The following is a 15,253-nucleotide window of genomic DNA, read 5'->3' as shown; positions in this document are numbered from 1 at the left end:
GCTCCAGCCCTGTGTCATTCTGGGGACAGCTGAGGCACTGGACACTCCAGGCCTGAGGTGCTCCTGCTTCTTGCAGCTCCAGCCGATGGAAGCTCCTCTTGTTCCCTCCCCTGCTGATGGACGCTCCAGCTCTGCATCTCAGCTCCTGATGCTGCACGCTCTGGCTACAAGATGCTCCAGCTTCCTGGGGCTCTACCTGACAGACACTCCAGCCCTGCATTGTTTTGGGGTGGCCCTGCCCCACCCAGCCCAGAGGCGGCGGTCCTGCCCCCACCGGCACAGCTCGCCCGCCGCTCCGCCCGCCACGCGCCTTATAGCCTCCGGGCCGCCCCGCCCCTCTCCGCCCGCCCAATCCGGTCCCGCCTCCCCCGGCTCGCCCGCAACGCGGGGGCGGGGCGTATGCGGGCGCCCCAGGGGAGGCCGGCGCCGGCGCGGGGTTGCGCAGCTCGGCACGGCGGGGCCGAGTGCGGCGTCTTCAGAGCTCGGACACGGGCCCGCGTGCTGTGCTTCTGGCCGTGAAACAGCCCGGGGGAGGGCTGCGTTTCTGGGGCTCAGAACCAGCCCCAGTGCTGCCTTTTGGGACAGAGACCGGAGACCACGCGGCCGTTCCCACCCCAAAGGCCAGTTTGGCGGGTGGGTGGGAGGAGGGTGAGACCAGGGGGGCGGGTGGTGGGGGCAAGGCCGTGGGACCCTCACCGAATGTGAGGATCTGGTCACGTTTGCCCCTGAAGCGCAAGGTGCTGACATGTGCCAGGCCAAACTCAACATCTGAGATATTGTCTCTGGGTGAAACGGGGCTGGGGGGGGCAACGCTTTGTTCAGTGGAGGCCCTGCTCAGGGCGATATTGGGACAGGGATGACAGCTTATTGTGACAGTGGGACAATGACAGGGATTGATTTACGACCTTGTCAAGAGCCCCAGTGCTGGGAACAAACAGGAGCACCTCTGAGTCAGAGCTTAATGAGCTCAGGAGTCTGTTAGCAGGAGCGCAGGTGAGATGACGCAGAGCTGGGGCATTCGTCAGCATGAGAGGGGACAAGATGAGCATCCCTCGGCTGGAGCTGGAAGAAGCAGGAGTGGCTGGTGGCTCTGCTCTTGCCAAAACAATGCAGGGCTGGAGTGTCTGTCAGGTAGAGCCCCAGGAAGCTGGAGCATCTTGTAGCCAGAGCGTGCAGCATCAGGAGCTGAGATGCAGAGCTGGAGCGTCCATCAGCAGGGGAGGGAACAAGAGGAGCTTCCATCGGCTGGAGCTGCAAGAAGCAGGAGCACCTCAGGCCTGGAGTGTCCAGTGCCTCAGCTGTCCCCAGAATGACACAGGGCTGGAGCATCCATCAGCTGGAGCTGGACAAAGCCCACAGTGCTGTAAGGAGCAGGAGAATCCCTTACCCAGAACGTGCAGCAGCTGGAGCTGAAAGGCGGTGGGATGTCCATTGGCTGGAGCAGGAACAAGCCGGAGCGCGTATGAGCTGGAGCTGCAACAAGGCAGAGGGTGCGTTAGCGTGCGTGAAAGGCAAGCCGGTACCTGCGGTACAGCTCCCTCAGCAGGCAGGCACTGCCCGGGGCTCAGGGCTTTTCCCTCGGGGGCGATGTGACCCGCAGAGCTCTTGCCGGCTGAGAACACCCCACGCCCACACCACCACCAGAGAAGATTGACCCTTCCGTGACACCCAGGCACACAACCACGGCCAGAACCCAGACTGATCCGAACCCAGCATAAACCCACACCCACATGGGATGGGAATGTACCGATTACACGAGCAATAGTGACTGAGGAGGCCAGCTCTCAACGGGGGCGATGTGATCAATCTACACAACTGTATTTGACATAAATACACCTGCTCTCCTCTGTATCAGGGTCCTCCCGGCACCATGTGGGGCACCACTAAAATAAGAGTGGAAATCCCCTTGGCAAGGCCATGCTAGGCAGCCTTGGCTCCTGCCCCAGCCGGGGAAGAACCGGCTTCTATGCAAGCAAGAGAGGGAGCAAGCAAGCTCGCCCTTTAGCTGGAGCATGTCTTACCTGCAGCGTGCGGCATCAGGAGCTGAGCTGATGCCAAGCTGGAGCGTCCATCAGCAGGAGCTGGGGCACACTGGAGCTGTAGGAAGGTGGCGCGCCTCTGACCTGGAGTCTCTGGTGCCTCAGCTGCCCCCGGAATGCCATGGGTTGAGCGTCCATCAGCAGAGCTGTGACAGCCAGGCGCTGGAGAGAAGCCCAAGTTGGTGCAATTAGCCGGAGCAGATGCGAGCTGGAGCTGTAAGGAGCAGGAGCATCTCCTACCCGGAGTATACAGCTTTGGGAGCTGAGATGGAGAGAGGTGGAGCCGAACCGGGCCGGGGTGTCTGTCGGCTGGCGTGTGCATGAGCTGGGGCTGCTGTGGGGCCAGAGCGTCCGTCAGTCAGTCAGGGCTGAAGAAGCTGGAGCTGCAACAAGGCAGAGGGTGCGTTAGCACGAGGGGGGAGCAGCCACGGGGATCCGTCAGCTGGAGCAGCTCTTACCGGGAGTGCGCAGCATCTGGGGCTGAGACGCTGCTGCAGGGCTGGAGCCGACACGATGGAGAGCCAGAGCATCCATGAGCCGGAGCTGCCACAGCGATGAGCTGAACAAAATCCCGCGTTACTGCAATGAGCAGGAGCCGCAAGGAGCTGGAACAGCCAGGAGCATCTCTTGCCTGCAGCGTCCGCATCAGGAGCCGAACTGATGCCGAGCCGGAGCGTCCGTCAGCGGAGCCGGGACAGGCGGGAGCTGCCGTAGCTGTGCGTGAGCTGGAGCTGGGACTGTGTGCCCTGGGGGTGCGGGGCCCGTGGCCGGGGTCGGGGCCGGGGCCGGGGCCGGGGCCGGGGCCAGGCAGGAGCGTTCCCACCTGAGCCCCCCGGCCCCGGGGCTCCCCGGCAGGGCCCAGCCCGCGCCTCGCAGCCGCCCCCGGGCAGGGGGGCCCGTCCCGGGCCCGGGGCGCAGCTCCCCGCCGTGCTCGGCCTGGGCAGCCCCCGCGGAGTCCGCAGCCGCCTCCCGCCGGCCTCCGGGGCGGTACCGGGGACCCGGCCCCGCCGAGCCCGCTCCTGGCCCCGGTGCCCGCCCCGCAGCTCCCCGGGACTCCCCGCGGGAGGGGGGAGACGGGAACGGCTGTCCCGCGGGAGCGGGTGCCCGGCGGCTGTCCCGCCGCGGGGCTGCCCGGGCTGGGGGGCGGGCGGCGCTCGACGCGGGCCGTGGGAGCCGCCGGCGTCAGGTGAAGAAGGGACCGGAGCCGCCGCTCCGGGGGGAGCAGGGGCGCGCCGGGAACGGCTGTGACGGCGGGGCAGGGCTTAAGCGGGAGGGGCGGAGCGAGGAGCGGGCCGAAGAGACGTGCCCTCCCACGGAGCGCCAGCCGCCCCCTCCCCAGCTGGCTGCCAGGAGCCGTCACTTGCTCCTCTCTAGGAGGGCCCTCCCAAACACGCCATCTCAAAAGAATTGGGGTCGCTCCCTGGCTGAGCCGGCGCCCCCCACACCCTGCTCTCTCCTGCCCCAGAAGCGGTGAGTGGAAGCCTGTAGACACAGCTGGGGCTCCTCTTGGGTAAGGACGCTATCCCCAGTGTCACCCATGCAGACTCAGCGGGGCCACCCTAGAACTGAGGCCCAGAGAGGCCTCAAGCCCAGGTGGAGATGTAGGGGAGCCCCCGGGGAGCTTGGGGGCTCTGGCACCCCCATGGCCACGTGTCAGGGAGGGATGCTCCCTCTCCTGGAGTGCACCAAGCCCAGGCCTGTCCCCAGGGTGTCCATCACAGAGGGAGCAGCACGGAGGCGGTTTGTATTTCCCAAGCTTTATTCAGCTCTCACCCCACACTCACGCTGAGGCACGGGCGCACCTCCTGCGCCCCATGCTGACAGCCAGCACCACCCCGGCCAGACCCATGCCAGCTGCCATGCAGATCAGCCCAGTCCCCATGCCAAGCACTGCTGTCTCCCCACCTGCAAAACCAAGGGGAGCTGTTAGTACTTGTCACCGGGGTCATGCCATGGGGCCGCAGCCGGTGGGGACTCACCCTGACCTCCCTCCTGCTGCTCTCCTATGGCAGCCAGGTCCCTCGAGAGGAACACGGGGCCAATAACCACATCAGCTTCAGCCTCTTTCCCTGAGGAGGAAGGAGCAATAAGGTGGGCTTACCCAGCAACCTCAGGTTGTCTCCTCCATCCCCACAGGAACCTTACCATTGGCATCATGGCGGCGGAAGCGGCGGCCAGGCCATCGCTCCAGGTGATTGAGCCTCCGGGAGAGCGCAGGGGACTCACAGTTGCCCGTCTCACAGCAGCTGCAGATGTCCCGGGTGCCTTCCACGGGTGCCCAGCTGCAGCAGGATGGGAGCATCCTCACTGGAGCCTCCCCCACCAGCACTTACGGAGCATTTGTGCCCCCTGAGTCTGGGTCCATGATGCATACCCGTGCCACACAGGGGGCTGTGGGATGCTGGTGGGGATCTGCCCAGGCGTGCCCCATCCCAGCGCGGTGGCTACTCACATGTTTCTAGCTTTGTTGAAGGAGCAAGCCTTGTTCAGGGGGTCCGGGGCTTGGTCCACTGGGGTCACCTTCAGGTGGCAGGTGATGTAGATCTGCAGGGAGGGCAGGGGAGATAGGTGTGGACACACTCACAGGGGATACCAGCTTGGTTTGGGGCTAGCGGGGGGGACATGCAGCCTTACCAGGTTCCTGGCATCCCCTGCGAACCTAAACACATCGATCCTGAAACGCAGCATGTCCTCCCGGGGCCGGGGGGTGATGAAAGCAGAGCTGGTGTCATCCAACCTCCCATCAACCAGGCACCTGGGGTAGAAAAGGGGTGGTCAGCATCCCGGCAGGTCCACCCCCAGCTCTGCCACCAGCAGGTCCCCGGGCCTCACCCATTGAAGTCGATGATGGTGTAGTGGGGTGAGGAGTCAGTGCTGGGGCTCAGGGCAGCCACACAGCTGTCCACAAACAACCGCAGTGGCACATGGCTCTCGGTGCCCACCTCCGCTTGGATGTTGAGGACATCACCCAGTTGGAAACCAGTGAAGGGTCTCTCAGCACTCCAGTCCTCTGCAAGGCAGCACAAGGGTGACCGGGGATGTGTGCGTGTGTTCTCCAGCTGTCTCAAGCTCCCATGGGATCAGAGCCAAGGCTCAGCCCAAAAGCAGGAGCGCTGGTGTTTGCCATGGGATGGGTTGGCTTCCCCAGCAGGGTTCTGGGTCCTTGAGCTCCCCCACCCTGGGAAAAAGGTGGAAAATCCCTGTCGGCAGGTCAGGATAGCTTCCTACCTACCATTCATGAGGCGCAGGGAGAACACCAGCCTCTCTTCTGCTGACAGCGTGGAGCTGAAGGGAGCCCAGGTGGGCCGGATGGCATTGCTGCTCACATTCTCCCTCCTGGGCAAGAACCACCTTGCATCAGGACACAGCCCTGTGCTGGTCCCTGGGAACTGGGGTGGAGGGTACTAAGGATGGGGAGCCCTTACCTGGGGTAGTGGCACTCAATGGGGATGACAGCGGGGTTGCTGCGGATGATGACAGGGTTGCTGGCAGGGCTGGGGTCATAGTTGAGGAGCGTGCGGTAGATGAGGGAATCCGGCGTGATCTGGACAGAAAAGCATTGAGAAGCTATTGGAGAGGCCACTCCTCCTCCCACCCCCACCGAGCCATGTAGCCACCCTTTCCCAGCAGGGAAATGCTGGGGAAATCCTAGCAAGGGGGAAAAAGCCAGGGAAAAGGGGATGGAGAAGGAGCCCCACTCTGTTCTCAGCAAGTTAAACTTCCTAGTGGGCCAAAACACAAGTGAAATGGGGCTGACGTGGGGACTTTGCACCATCGGCATGTCTCCAGATGAAAGGGCAAAGCAGCTTTGGGGAAAAACAGGTTTGGGGGAAATAGCTGCTTGTTCTTCCCATAGGGTGTTCCTTGATAATGCTCTACATCCAGCACGCAGAGCGCCCCCCAACATCACAGGGGATGCCCAGTGCACGGTCCTGCAGCCACTCCAGGGGCCATGCTAGGTAGAATCCTGTGACGAGGGGAAGCAGCGAGGGGAAGAAGGTCTTACCTGCACGATGCTGCCGCACTCGTGGAGACCAGCAGTGAAGGTGACAGTGTTGTGGGCAGGGTTCAGTGAGGAATGCTTGCATGCCGCTGGCCCCAGTGTCAGGTCGGCCACGTTGACCAAGCGGCCAGTGCCAAAGAGGTCCCTGTGCACTGTTACCACCATCTGAGCCTCCTGGCACTGCACCATGACCGGCTGCTGGCTGGAGATGGCTTGAGATTGGGGATCTTCCACCCAGGACCAGGTGTTGGGGTCTGCCCGTGCCCCCCGGCTTGTTGGGTCACCCCAGGAGAAATCCCAGGGTGGGTAGGAAGCCACCTTGCCCGCTGCCCAGCAGAGAAGAGCGAGGATCAAGCCGCTTTCAGGTCCCATCCCTCCTCTTTCCAGCAAACCCCGCTACAGAGAGCTGGGGCTGCTCCTCCAGTCTTTATATCCCCCTGGTAGCAGGAGCTGTCCGCCCAGGCTCCAGTTTGGGGACCAATAGCACCCAAAGGCCAGCCCTCGTGGGTGCGGGGAGAGGGGAGGCACAACCAAGTCATTTCTGGGGTGCCAGGACCCCTTGTTCCTGGGCTGCCCAAGGCGAGAGAAAACATCCTTGTCAGCCTCTTGGAGGAAGTTGTTTATAAAACTCAGCAGAAGCTGGAGACAGGGAGACTGGTACAAAGTGGCTTGTTTAGGTTATAAGGTGATAAGGGGCTTTTCAAGGCTGCTGGGGAGGTGACATGAGCAGAGAGGGCAGGGTCCATGATCCCAATCCGGGTGCTTCCCGTCCCCACCGCAGGGACCATTCCTGCATGGCGCAATCAGCCCCCCTGGGACTTTGGTTTTTCACTTGGATGCTGATGCGCTGGGGGAGGCTGGGAACCCATGTGCTCACAGCTCCAGCCCCAACAGGGGCTTTAAGCAACCCCCCACTCCTCAGCAGGGCCAGGACCAGGGTGTTCGGTCACTGCTGACCCAGCAGCAGCCAACGGTGCTCTCTCATTACTGTCACGAGCACAGCCATTCTGAGCTGGGGCTGAACAACTCCCATTTCATCCTCAGCACTGAGGTCATTTAGCTGCAGAGCTGCAACCTTTCTTATTTCTACTGCCCTTCCCCAGCTCTTTGGCTCATGTTTGTTTTGTTGCCTTCAAGGAACCAGGCCCTGTGCTGCAGCACCCCAATCTGTATCCCACCCACCAAGAGTAGGGTGAGGCATTGCCCAGCTCCTCACAGCTAGGCAACATGGAAAGCTGCTTCAAAATAAAGTCTATATGTTTTCAAGCTTTATTACTGGAGTTTCTGCCCCTTTTTTTTGAGCAGTTTTAACTCTTTTTCCCTGCCAGTGCTATGCAAGCATCCTGTTGGCTCTGAGGGATGCTCTGTTTCATACCCAAAATCCCTCTCCATCTTTTGGGATGTGCCTGGCAAGCCTTAGGGACAGTAAAAAGCCTCCCATTCGGATGTTTGAGCTGGAGCAGCTGAGCCATTTCTGGGAAACTGAAAAGAAAGTTTTGGGGGCAGATATTGGCCAGCTCACTCCTAGCAAAAATCCTAGAAAAAATAATTATGGATTAGAGTAAAATCTTCTACCTTTCCCACTGGCTCCTTTTCCCAGGGAGCTGATGCCTTGTCCCTGCTGCTGTCAGCAAGTCCAGGACTTTGTCTTTGTGTTTAAAATACCTTGAAACTGGCACTTGCGTAGAAACACCAAAGATTCCATCAAGCTGAGCTCTGTGCGTCAGGGAGATAAGAGCAGCGGGTGAGCGGGTGATGCTGAATCAGTAAATAAGCAGCTGCCCCAGTCCCGGGGGAGGGCATCACTACGCAGCCAGGTCCTTGGCTGCAAGGACTATGAGAGATGCCTAGTCTCACCCCATCACATCCCAGAGAGCTGCAGCTTAAGGGCCAGCTCCAGGGTTAGATCATGGGTCTCTGGATACTAGGGCTTGATCCCAGCAGGAGAATCAATCTCCAACAGGTGACCTTGTGTTTACACAGCTCAAATTAGCAGAGGTGAATCCCAGGTAGAGAAACACACTTAGGGCAGAGGAGGTATTTCTCTATGAAAAAGGGGACTTCTGCTCCCTTGTTAGCCCTTGCCAGGACCAGCTGTCTCATCTTTATTTCAAGCAGAAAAGAGCCTTGGCCATGGACCGGCACAATTGGGAAAGAGCATGAGCTCTCTTTTTTTTTTTTTTGGCAGAGGCCAGAAAGGCCATGGGCACTGGGCAAGCACAGAACCCATATTTCCCCCATTGCATAAAGGAAGCTTTAAAGCACATGTAATTTTTGCTTAAAACAAAGTTTTAAATCAAAAAAACTCTCATCACATGGTAAGGTCAGTGCTGCCATTGAGCCTCAGAGCTGGGGATACTGTCTGGGAATGGGCAGGAGCTGCTGGAGGGGGGTGGCTGCTCTGGAAAGTCAGAGAGCATTTCCCCAACCCCAGTTTCCTTGTAGACCAGATTTGGGATGGTCAGGGCACTGAGCATCTAGAAGATGCTGATCAAGAAGGAACTGGTTATGTGAAGGCTTAACACATGGGCAGCCGCAACTTATGGTCTGGAAGGTTCAGGTTAGGTGAGGAAATATTTATTCTCCAGGAGGATTGTGCAGCCCTGGGCTGGGCACACAGAGATGCAGGGATCTCTGCCCACAGACATTGCCAGCCTTAGCCAGGCCAACACAGTGCCAATATGTCTGATGTTGGACTGGAGGCCTTCTGAAGTCACTTCTAGCCCCTTTTCCATGCCTTCCTCCTATCCCTTCTGCCCCAAAAGGGGATAGCTCACAGCTCTCAGGGGAGGGTGACAACGTCTCACAACTATTCCCCCTAAAAGCTCCTACCTCTCACCTTGCTACAAGACCAAACCATCCCAGCAAGGGTCAGATTATACAGATGAGGAAAGAAGCCATACTGACAAGCCCAACCCAAAGTCAGTGCAGCTCCCTGATTCAGCTTAAAACTAATCCTTTGTTTCTAGAACTGTGAGCAGCCAAACTGATAACAAGGGAAGGGATGAGACAGTAGTTTAAGTGATCGAAAGTCTCAAGCCCAGCTTGGCACCTTGTACCAAAGAGATCCCAGTGCAAGTGACATCTGGCTGAGGGTCTCCAGGGTGCTGGATGACACCCAAAGACACAGCAGCTTGTGAAAGATACCACTTTCCCCTGTTCTCCATGACTAAGGGAGCTGCTGAAGCTCCCCCTGAGCAGGCTAAGAGGTTGCGGAAGTCCTGCCCCCTACAAAGCCAGCTAAAGAGGTGGCTGTGCTGCAGGCAAGCCCAGCTCCTCACAGGTCTCAGTTTTCCCTGAGCCCAGCATCCCAAGACATTCAGTTTCCATCACTGCCTAAAGTAGGAACCTCTCCCAGCTAGTGGGAAGCAACTGGTCTTGGATTTGCTGCAGGAACACATTGCCATTACAGTTGCTCTGCTGAGCAGAAGAGCCCAAATTTCACAGCAATAGGAGGAAAAAGCAAGTGTGACTCAGGCATGTCAGAAAGCCCCTTTCTGGAGCAGGGAGGGGGGAAGTGGGGGGCAGAAATTCCAGTCCCTGCCCCAAGGACTGTTTATACCTTTCAGCCAAGGCTTGTTACACATAACTATGTGTAAACAGTCCTTGGGGCAGGGACTGGAATTTCTGCCTCCGTCTGTCCCAGGAAGAGCCCAGCCTAATGACCCTGGAGTTGCGCTCCTTTCCTCACCCAGCAAAGCTTGATTTCTCTCCCAGAAACAGCCTCAGGCAGGAGGATGGTGGTCCAAGTTTTACTAAACCCTTAGCTTACCTTGACTTATTGAGTAAGGAGTTAGTATGGAACAGACCCAAGTAGCTCCACAGAAAGGTAAAATGCGTTGAGGCTAAGCACAGCTCCATGCCTCCAGAAACAAGACAATACCTGAATGGCTATTTTCTCTATCAGTTCCCAGTTCAGTGCTTTGGGAAACATTCATGGGGGTGTAAGGCTGTACAAAGCTCTGCTGAAGATGGGACTTCAGGAGACTGAGACCCAGATTGTGTGCAAAGAACCACAGTTAAAGTTAGCAAGAGGATTTTGTTAGCTCAGTCTCGCTAGGAAGATTTCTCCACTCCCCGTACCAAGCCTCTCACAGCCCTTCAATTCCTTCAATTTATTTTTATATTGGACAGACTATGGAAGTTGAAACTAGTGAATTAAACAGGGTTGCTGGGCTTTTAGCAGACAGTCAGAGCTCCTAAAACAGCAAGGATCAGGATGACCACAACAGCAACTGCAGCCAGCCCCAACACCATCCACAAGTGACCTCCACCTAGAAAGGAGAAGTAAGGAGGTGGTTACAGCCAGAGCCAAGACCTGCCACACCAACCACCCCACTTCCCTGGGTTTGCCCTACCTCTTGAAGTCACCCTCCTAACTGGGTGATCCTGCCAGCTGCGGATGAAGAGAGGTCCAACCACAACATCTGCTTCTTTCATCAATGGATCTGAAAGAGAAGACCTTTGAGCATTCACAAGCTTGTTTGAAAATCTGGCTCTCCCAAGCCTTGAGTTAGCGCTGAGGAGCCAACAGGTAGCAAGGCAGCTCCAGCCACCTAGCTCTCAGCAATTGCCACAATGGTGAAAAAGCCCACAAGGCATACCAAGACCTACCAAGCTGAGAGGGCAGTTCTCTTCGGACACGTCCTCCTTGCCATTGGGAGGGAGCATGGAGCCACCTGGAATGCCTGGCCAAGCCACAGCTCCTCATCTCACAGCAGGAGCATACATCCTGGGTGCCTTCCACAGGAGCCCAGCTAGAAGAGAGCCTGGTGAGTAGTCCACCCTACAGTAGGAACCCCTCACATGCTTTGGCCTCCTAGGACCAAACCCCTCACCCAGATGGCCAACCCCAACTTCCTGGAAGGTGACACAGAAGAAAAGCCCAAGCTCTTCACCTTTGGACAAGCTGCTGTTCCAGCTACTCACAGGTTCCTGACTTTGTTGAAGGAGCAAGCCTTGTTCAGAGGGTCAGGAGCTTGGTCAGCCAAGGAGACCTTTAGATGGCAGGTGATGTAGATCTGGGAAGCCAGGGAGAGCAGAGGGTTTAGGCTGTCCTTTGCCTTTATGGCTTTCCCATGCACCATGAAGTTGGTCTCCAATGGGATGACCAACTCCCCAGGGCAGCTCAAGCCCCTCTGCTCCATTCAAGCCACTTAAGGGTTCAGCTATCGAAACCCATCAGAAGGGCTTGTCTTGGCCAGTATCAGAACTGTGTCCAAGGAAGATCCTTGGCTCAGAGTGCCACAATGCAGAAGCAGTAATACACAGTGACTTCATTCATACATTCCCAAGGCAACTGCCTCATAGCAACGTAATTCTAGACAAAACTGCATAAACTTTCTTAATGGAGTAAGGCTACAACTCTGCCTAGGCAAGGGACTTCACTTGGTTTAGGAAGTATTTACCAGATTGCTGGTGTCTCCTGCAAACTTGAATGCATCTACTGCAAACTGAAGCACATCTTGCCTGGGTCTTGGGGATATAAAAGTTGAGGTGGAATCATCCAGTTGCCCATCCACCAGGCACCTAGACACAAAAAGCAAGGGCCAGCATGATCCCCTTGTCAGATATACCCATAACCTGCAGAAAGGCATCTCTAAATAAAGGCACAGCCAGCTCTTACCCACTGAAGTCAATGAAAGTGTACTGGGGAGAAGAGCTCCTCTCTGGGGTCAGGGTGGCCACACAATTGTCCACAAAGAGCCTCAGAGGTATGTGGTTCTCTGTGTTGACACCAGCTTGGAAGTGGAAGACCTCTCCCAGTTGAAATATGGTGGAGGCTCTCTTGGCACTCCAGTCATCTGGAAGGACAGATGTCACCAGGCATTCATGACTAGGAAGCCAGCTTGTGCTTCACTGCTTCCACCCAAGGAAACCTCAGTAGGAACAAGGCCCTAGTTACTCATCAAAACCCATCTGCTCCAGGAGCACTGGGGTGATACCAGCATCAGCTATGCCATCTAGTGGAAGCATGGCCACCTCAGAAGCCAGCCTGGGTGCCCTGCACCAGGAGACCCTCACCCAGAAACCTACCATTCATGAGGAACAGGGAGAAAGACAGCTTCTCCTCAGAGGACAGGGTGGAGTGGAAGGGCATCCACGTGGGCTTGACACCATTGCTGCTCACATTGTCCCTTCTGAGGAGAGATGCCCATAGTTAAAGGCTCTATTGCAGCGAACAGGCTTGCTTGGTACTCACCCACACTGGCTCACCTTGGATAGTGGCACTCGATAGGAACCACAGCAGGGCTGGTGCGGATTATGACAGGGTTGCCAGCAGGAACAGGCTTGTAATTTAAGGTCATGCTGTAGACTAGAGCATCAGGGGTTACCTGGGGAAAGACAAAATACATTATCCAGTCATTAAGAACCCTGTTCTTTTGGCCACATACACAGAGCAGCACATTTAAGCCTGGAGACTCAAGGCTGAGATGCTTCCTCTGATCATCAGCCAGTACCATTTGTGCTGGAAGCAGGTGAGTGGCACTCATCCAGCTGCAGGAACACACTAGGCTAGAAAGCTGCTCCAGCCTGTCCCAGGACAGGCTCTGGTCAGCAGCAGAGATGGATGCAGAGGTGTTTAACCTGATTCTTATATTTTTTTCTTCTAGTTTCCATGCCCCAAAACAACAGACAGAAAGGTCTGTCCCCAGGACAGAGAGTGACTTCTGCTCAGAGGGATTTAATGAAGATACCTACTGGCTGTAGCATGGAGGGTACCTGCTCACCCTGGTGGCCTCAAGCCTCTCCCAGGGGAAGAGATCCAACTTCAGATTTAATTTTTCTGTTAAGTAGCTTCATGCTACACTCAAGCAGTATCCAGATGCTTCCTAAGGTAGGCATCACCTGCTGGCTCACTGCAGTGCCTCCCAGCACCAGATGATCTGGGATCCACCCTGAAGGTGGCAGCAACAGTATAGGTAGTCCTGGGAGATTTAGATACCTCTGTATTCATCAGGAAAAAACTAATTTCTCTGTCTCTTGCATGCTTTTCCCCACTCACACAACACCAGAGCTAAGCCCTTGGACCAGACAGAACAGGTTCTGCTGCCCTTGAAAAGCAGACTGAGATGTTCAGTCTCTAGGAAAGGCTTTGGAGAATTTCCCTGAGCCCACCTACACCACGACCCCCTGCCAGTCTCAGCATCGCAAAGGACCAAGGTGCAAAACAAGAGGTAGACCCCCACCCTAGGGCTCCAGCCCCCCCACAGCCTTACCCTGAGGGTGCTGCCACACTCATGCAGCCCAGCCATGAAAGTCACTGTGGTCTCAGCACCACTCCAAACTGCAGGCAGGCAGGCAGCCGAGCCTAGGGTCAGCTCTGCAGCCCTGACCAGGCGTCCCATGCCAAAGAGGTCCCTGTGCACTGTGACCACCACCTGTGCCTCCTGGCACTGCACAGCCACTGGGTGCAGCGGGGCAGCAGCCTGAAGCTGGGATACATCCACCCATGCCCAGGGGGAGGGCTGAGAGAAGGCATGGGGCTGCCCCAAGGAAGAATCCCCTTCATACCTCCACAGCTCCACCTCCCCTCTAATGAAATCCCAGGGGTTATAAGCAACCACCTCCCCAAACACCCAGCAGAAGAAAGCAAACCCTAGACTGCTTCCAGGCCTCATCTTGCCTACCAGGATCCAGCACAAGGAGCAACTGCTGCCCAGGGACTTTTTATAGCCCACATCTCCCACAGCCGCTCCCACCCCAGGTGATGCTCAGCATACCTCCCTTAAGACAATTGGCAACAGCTGAGAGTACCCAATTGCCTGGGAACTCATCGTGGTAGGCTCTAATGAGCTAAGAAAAGGTGCTGGATTAGGTCCTTTGCCCACAGAAGAGGTGTTGAGTTTGCTGTGAAATGAGCTGCATTTTTCATTTTTTTTCCTGTTTTTTTGGTAACAGCCAGCTCTGTAAGATCCAGAGATGTGTCCCACCTGCAGACTATATGCCCCACCTCTAGATCATGGGGCCCTTCTGTAGTAGGGACACTGGGGTTGCAGGGTGACGCTCTCCCAAGGCAAACCCATTCTTCAGGTGCCCGAACTTGTGCCAGTCCCCAGCTCCTTCGAGATGGAGCCACTCATGTTGAGGGCAACTGTGGATTTCCAGGATGTGAGGGACTCATGGCTGCTCTTCTCTACCAAGAAAAAGTTGATTTTGTGGAGGAAGAAGAGGAAATGTAATCTCGAATTAGGCGGAAGAACAAAAGGAAAAAGTGGGATCGTGGAGGAGATCCCCATCAGTTGCCTTGAACCACATCGCGGCTCCTGCAGGACCAGACTCCACACAGTGGAGTCCACACCCATGCTGCCACCCATATTTCCTCATGTTACGTGCAATTTTAGCAAATGGGAGGAAAATCCTTGTGCACATGTTACTGTGTAACTGTTTCCTGAACAGACTTGTCCCCTGGAGCCACCGGCTTCCTGGGCAGGACTTGTGTTGAAATGAGTGGTAGTAAAATAATAGAATAATCCTTATCAGGAATAATATTAGAGCAATTAGGTATTAGAAGTAATAATTATTTCTAAAAATTATTAGAATTATTAGACCTGGGGTAAAATCGTCCCCCATGGTGTCTGGGCAGTCCATCCCTTCCTGGGATGATTCAGCAGCAGGTTGTTACCTCCGTGATCTCTAGGCAGAGGGGACCAGGCCAGGCTGACTCAGCTGAATCACCCTGTAAGCTTCCTTTTGCCTCGTTAGAGGCTATAAATCAGGAGGAAAAGCGGTTCGTGTATTGAAGTGACATGGGGAGGAGCACAGCACTGGACAGGAGTCTTTGTCCAGGGTGTTAGGGATGGCACAAGGATGTTTGCTTTGCCTCTGCCTCTGAGTGAACATTGGTGTGCTCATTGCTTTGCTTGCACACGCAGGTGAGGCCCAGGTGAGATGCCCATGAGTTTTGGGTGATAGCCGTCGCTGAATCAGGCTGTTTTGGCATGATCCAAGCTGGGTAGTTGCCAGTGGGCGGGACAGCTATGCACCATCTGAAGTGAAATTACTTGGGTTATTCCCATGGGGAACAGGCTGACAGGCTTTCTCTGCACCTCCCTGAGCAAACAGGACCTCCTGGCGCTCTCTTCCTTGTCTTCAAGCCAACACCCATGTTGAATACAGCCACACGTCTCATATACATGGGTCATCTCATGCTCACCATGCTGACCTCAGCTATGCTGTGGGCTCAAGGGAGCATCATGCTGCAGAGCAC

At 56.4% G+C, this 15,253-nt stretch overlaps 2 protein-coding genes across 2 annotated transcripts; both read right to left on the bottom strand.

Moving 5' to 3' along the window:
- Positions 1 to 3,782: 3,782 nt before the first annotated feature.
- LOC104053061 (zona pellucida sperm-binding protein 3-like) lies at positions 3,783 to 6,721 on the bottom strand. Its single transcript, XM_064456863.1, has 9 exons — positions 6,046 to 6,721; positions 5,465 to 5,583; positions 5,272 to 5,375; positions 4,872 to 5,049; positions 4,674 to 4,794; positions 4,492 to 4,583; positions 4,185 to 4,321; positions 4,019 to 4,108; positions 3,783 to 3,944 (listed from the first exon to the last, which is right to left on the bottom strand). Exons 1-9 carry the CDS (start codon positions 6,412 to 6,414, stop codon positions 3,820 to 3,822), a joined length of 1,335 nt encoding a protein of 444 aa, XP_064312933.1. The 5' UTR covers positions 6,415 to 6,721; the 3' UTR covers positions 3,783 to 3,819.
- Positions 6,722 to 10,221: 3,500 nt separating this feature from the next.
- On the bottom strand, positions 10,222 to 13,664 carry LOC104053060 (zona pellucida sperm-binding protein 3). Its single transcript, XM_009514444.2, has 9 exons — positions 13,263 to 13,664; positions 12,259 to 12,377; positions 12,079 to 12,182; positions 11,669 to 11,846; positions 11,451 to 11,571; positions 10,972 to 11,063; positions 10,657 to 10,799; positions 10,401 to 10,490; positions 10,222 to 10,316 (listed from the first exon to the last, which is right to left on the bottom strand). The coding sequence occupies exons 1-9, from the start codon at positions 13,662 to 13,664 to the stop codon at positions 10,222 to 10,224; spliced, it is 1,344 nt and encodes a 447-aa protein (XP_009512739.1).
- Between the last annotated feature and the right edge of the window lie 1,589 nt (positions 13,665 to 15,253).

The sequence above is a fragment of the Phalacrocorax carbo genome, chromosome 7, assembly GCF_963921805.1.
Source record: "Phalacrocorax carbo chromosome 7, bPhaCar2.1, whole genome shotgun sequence".
NCBI classification, from domain to species: Eukaryota; Metazoa; Chordata; class Aves; order Suliformes; family Phalacrocoracidae; genus Phalacrocorax; species Phalacrocorax carbo.
This window is presented reverse-complemented; position numbering and strand designations above follow the sequence as displayed.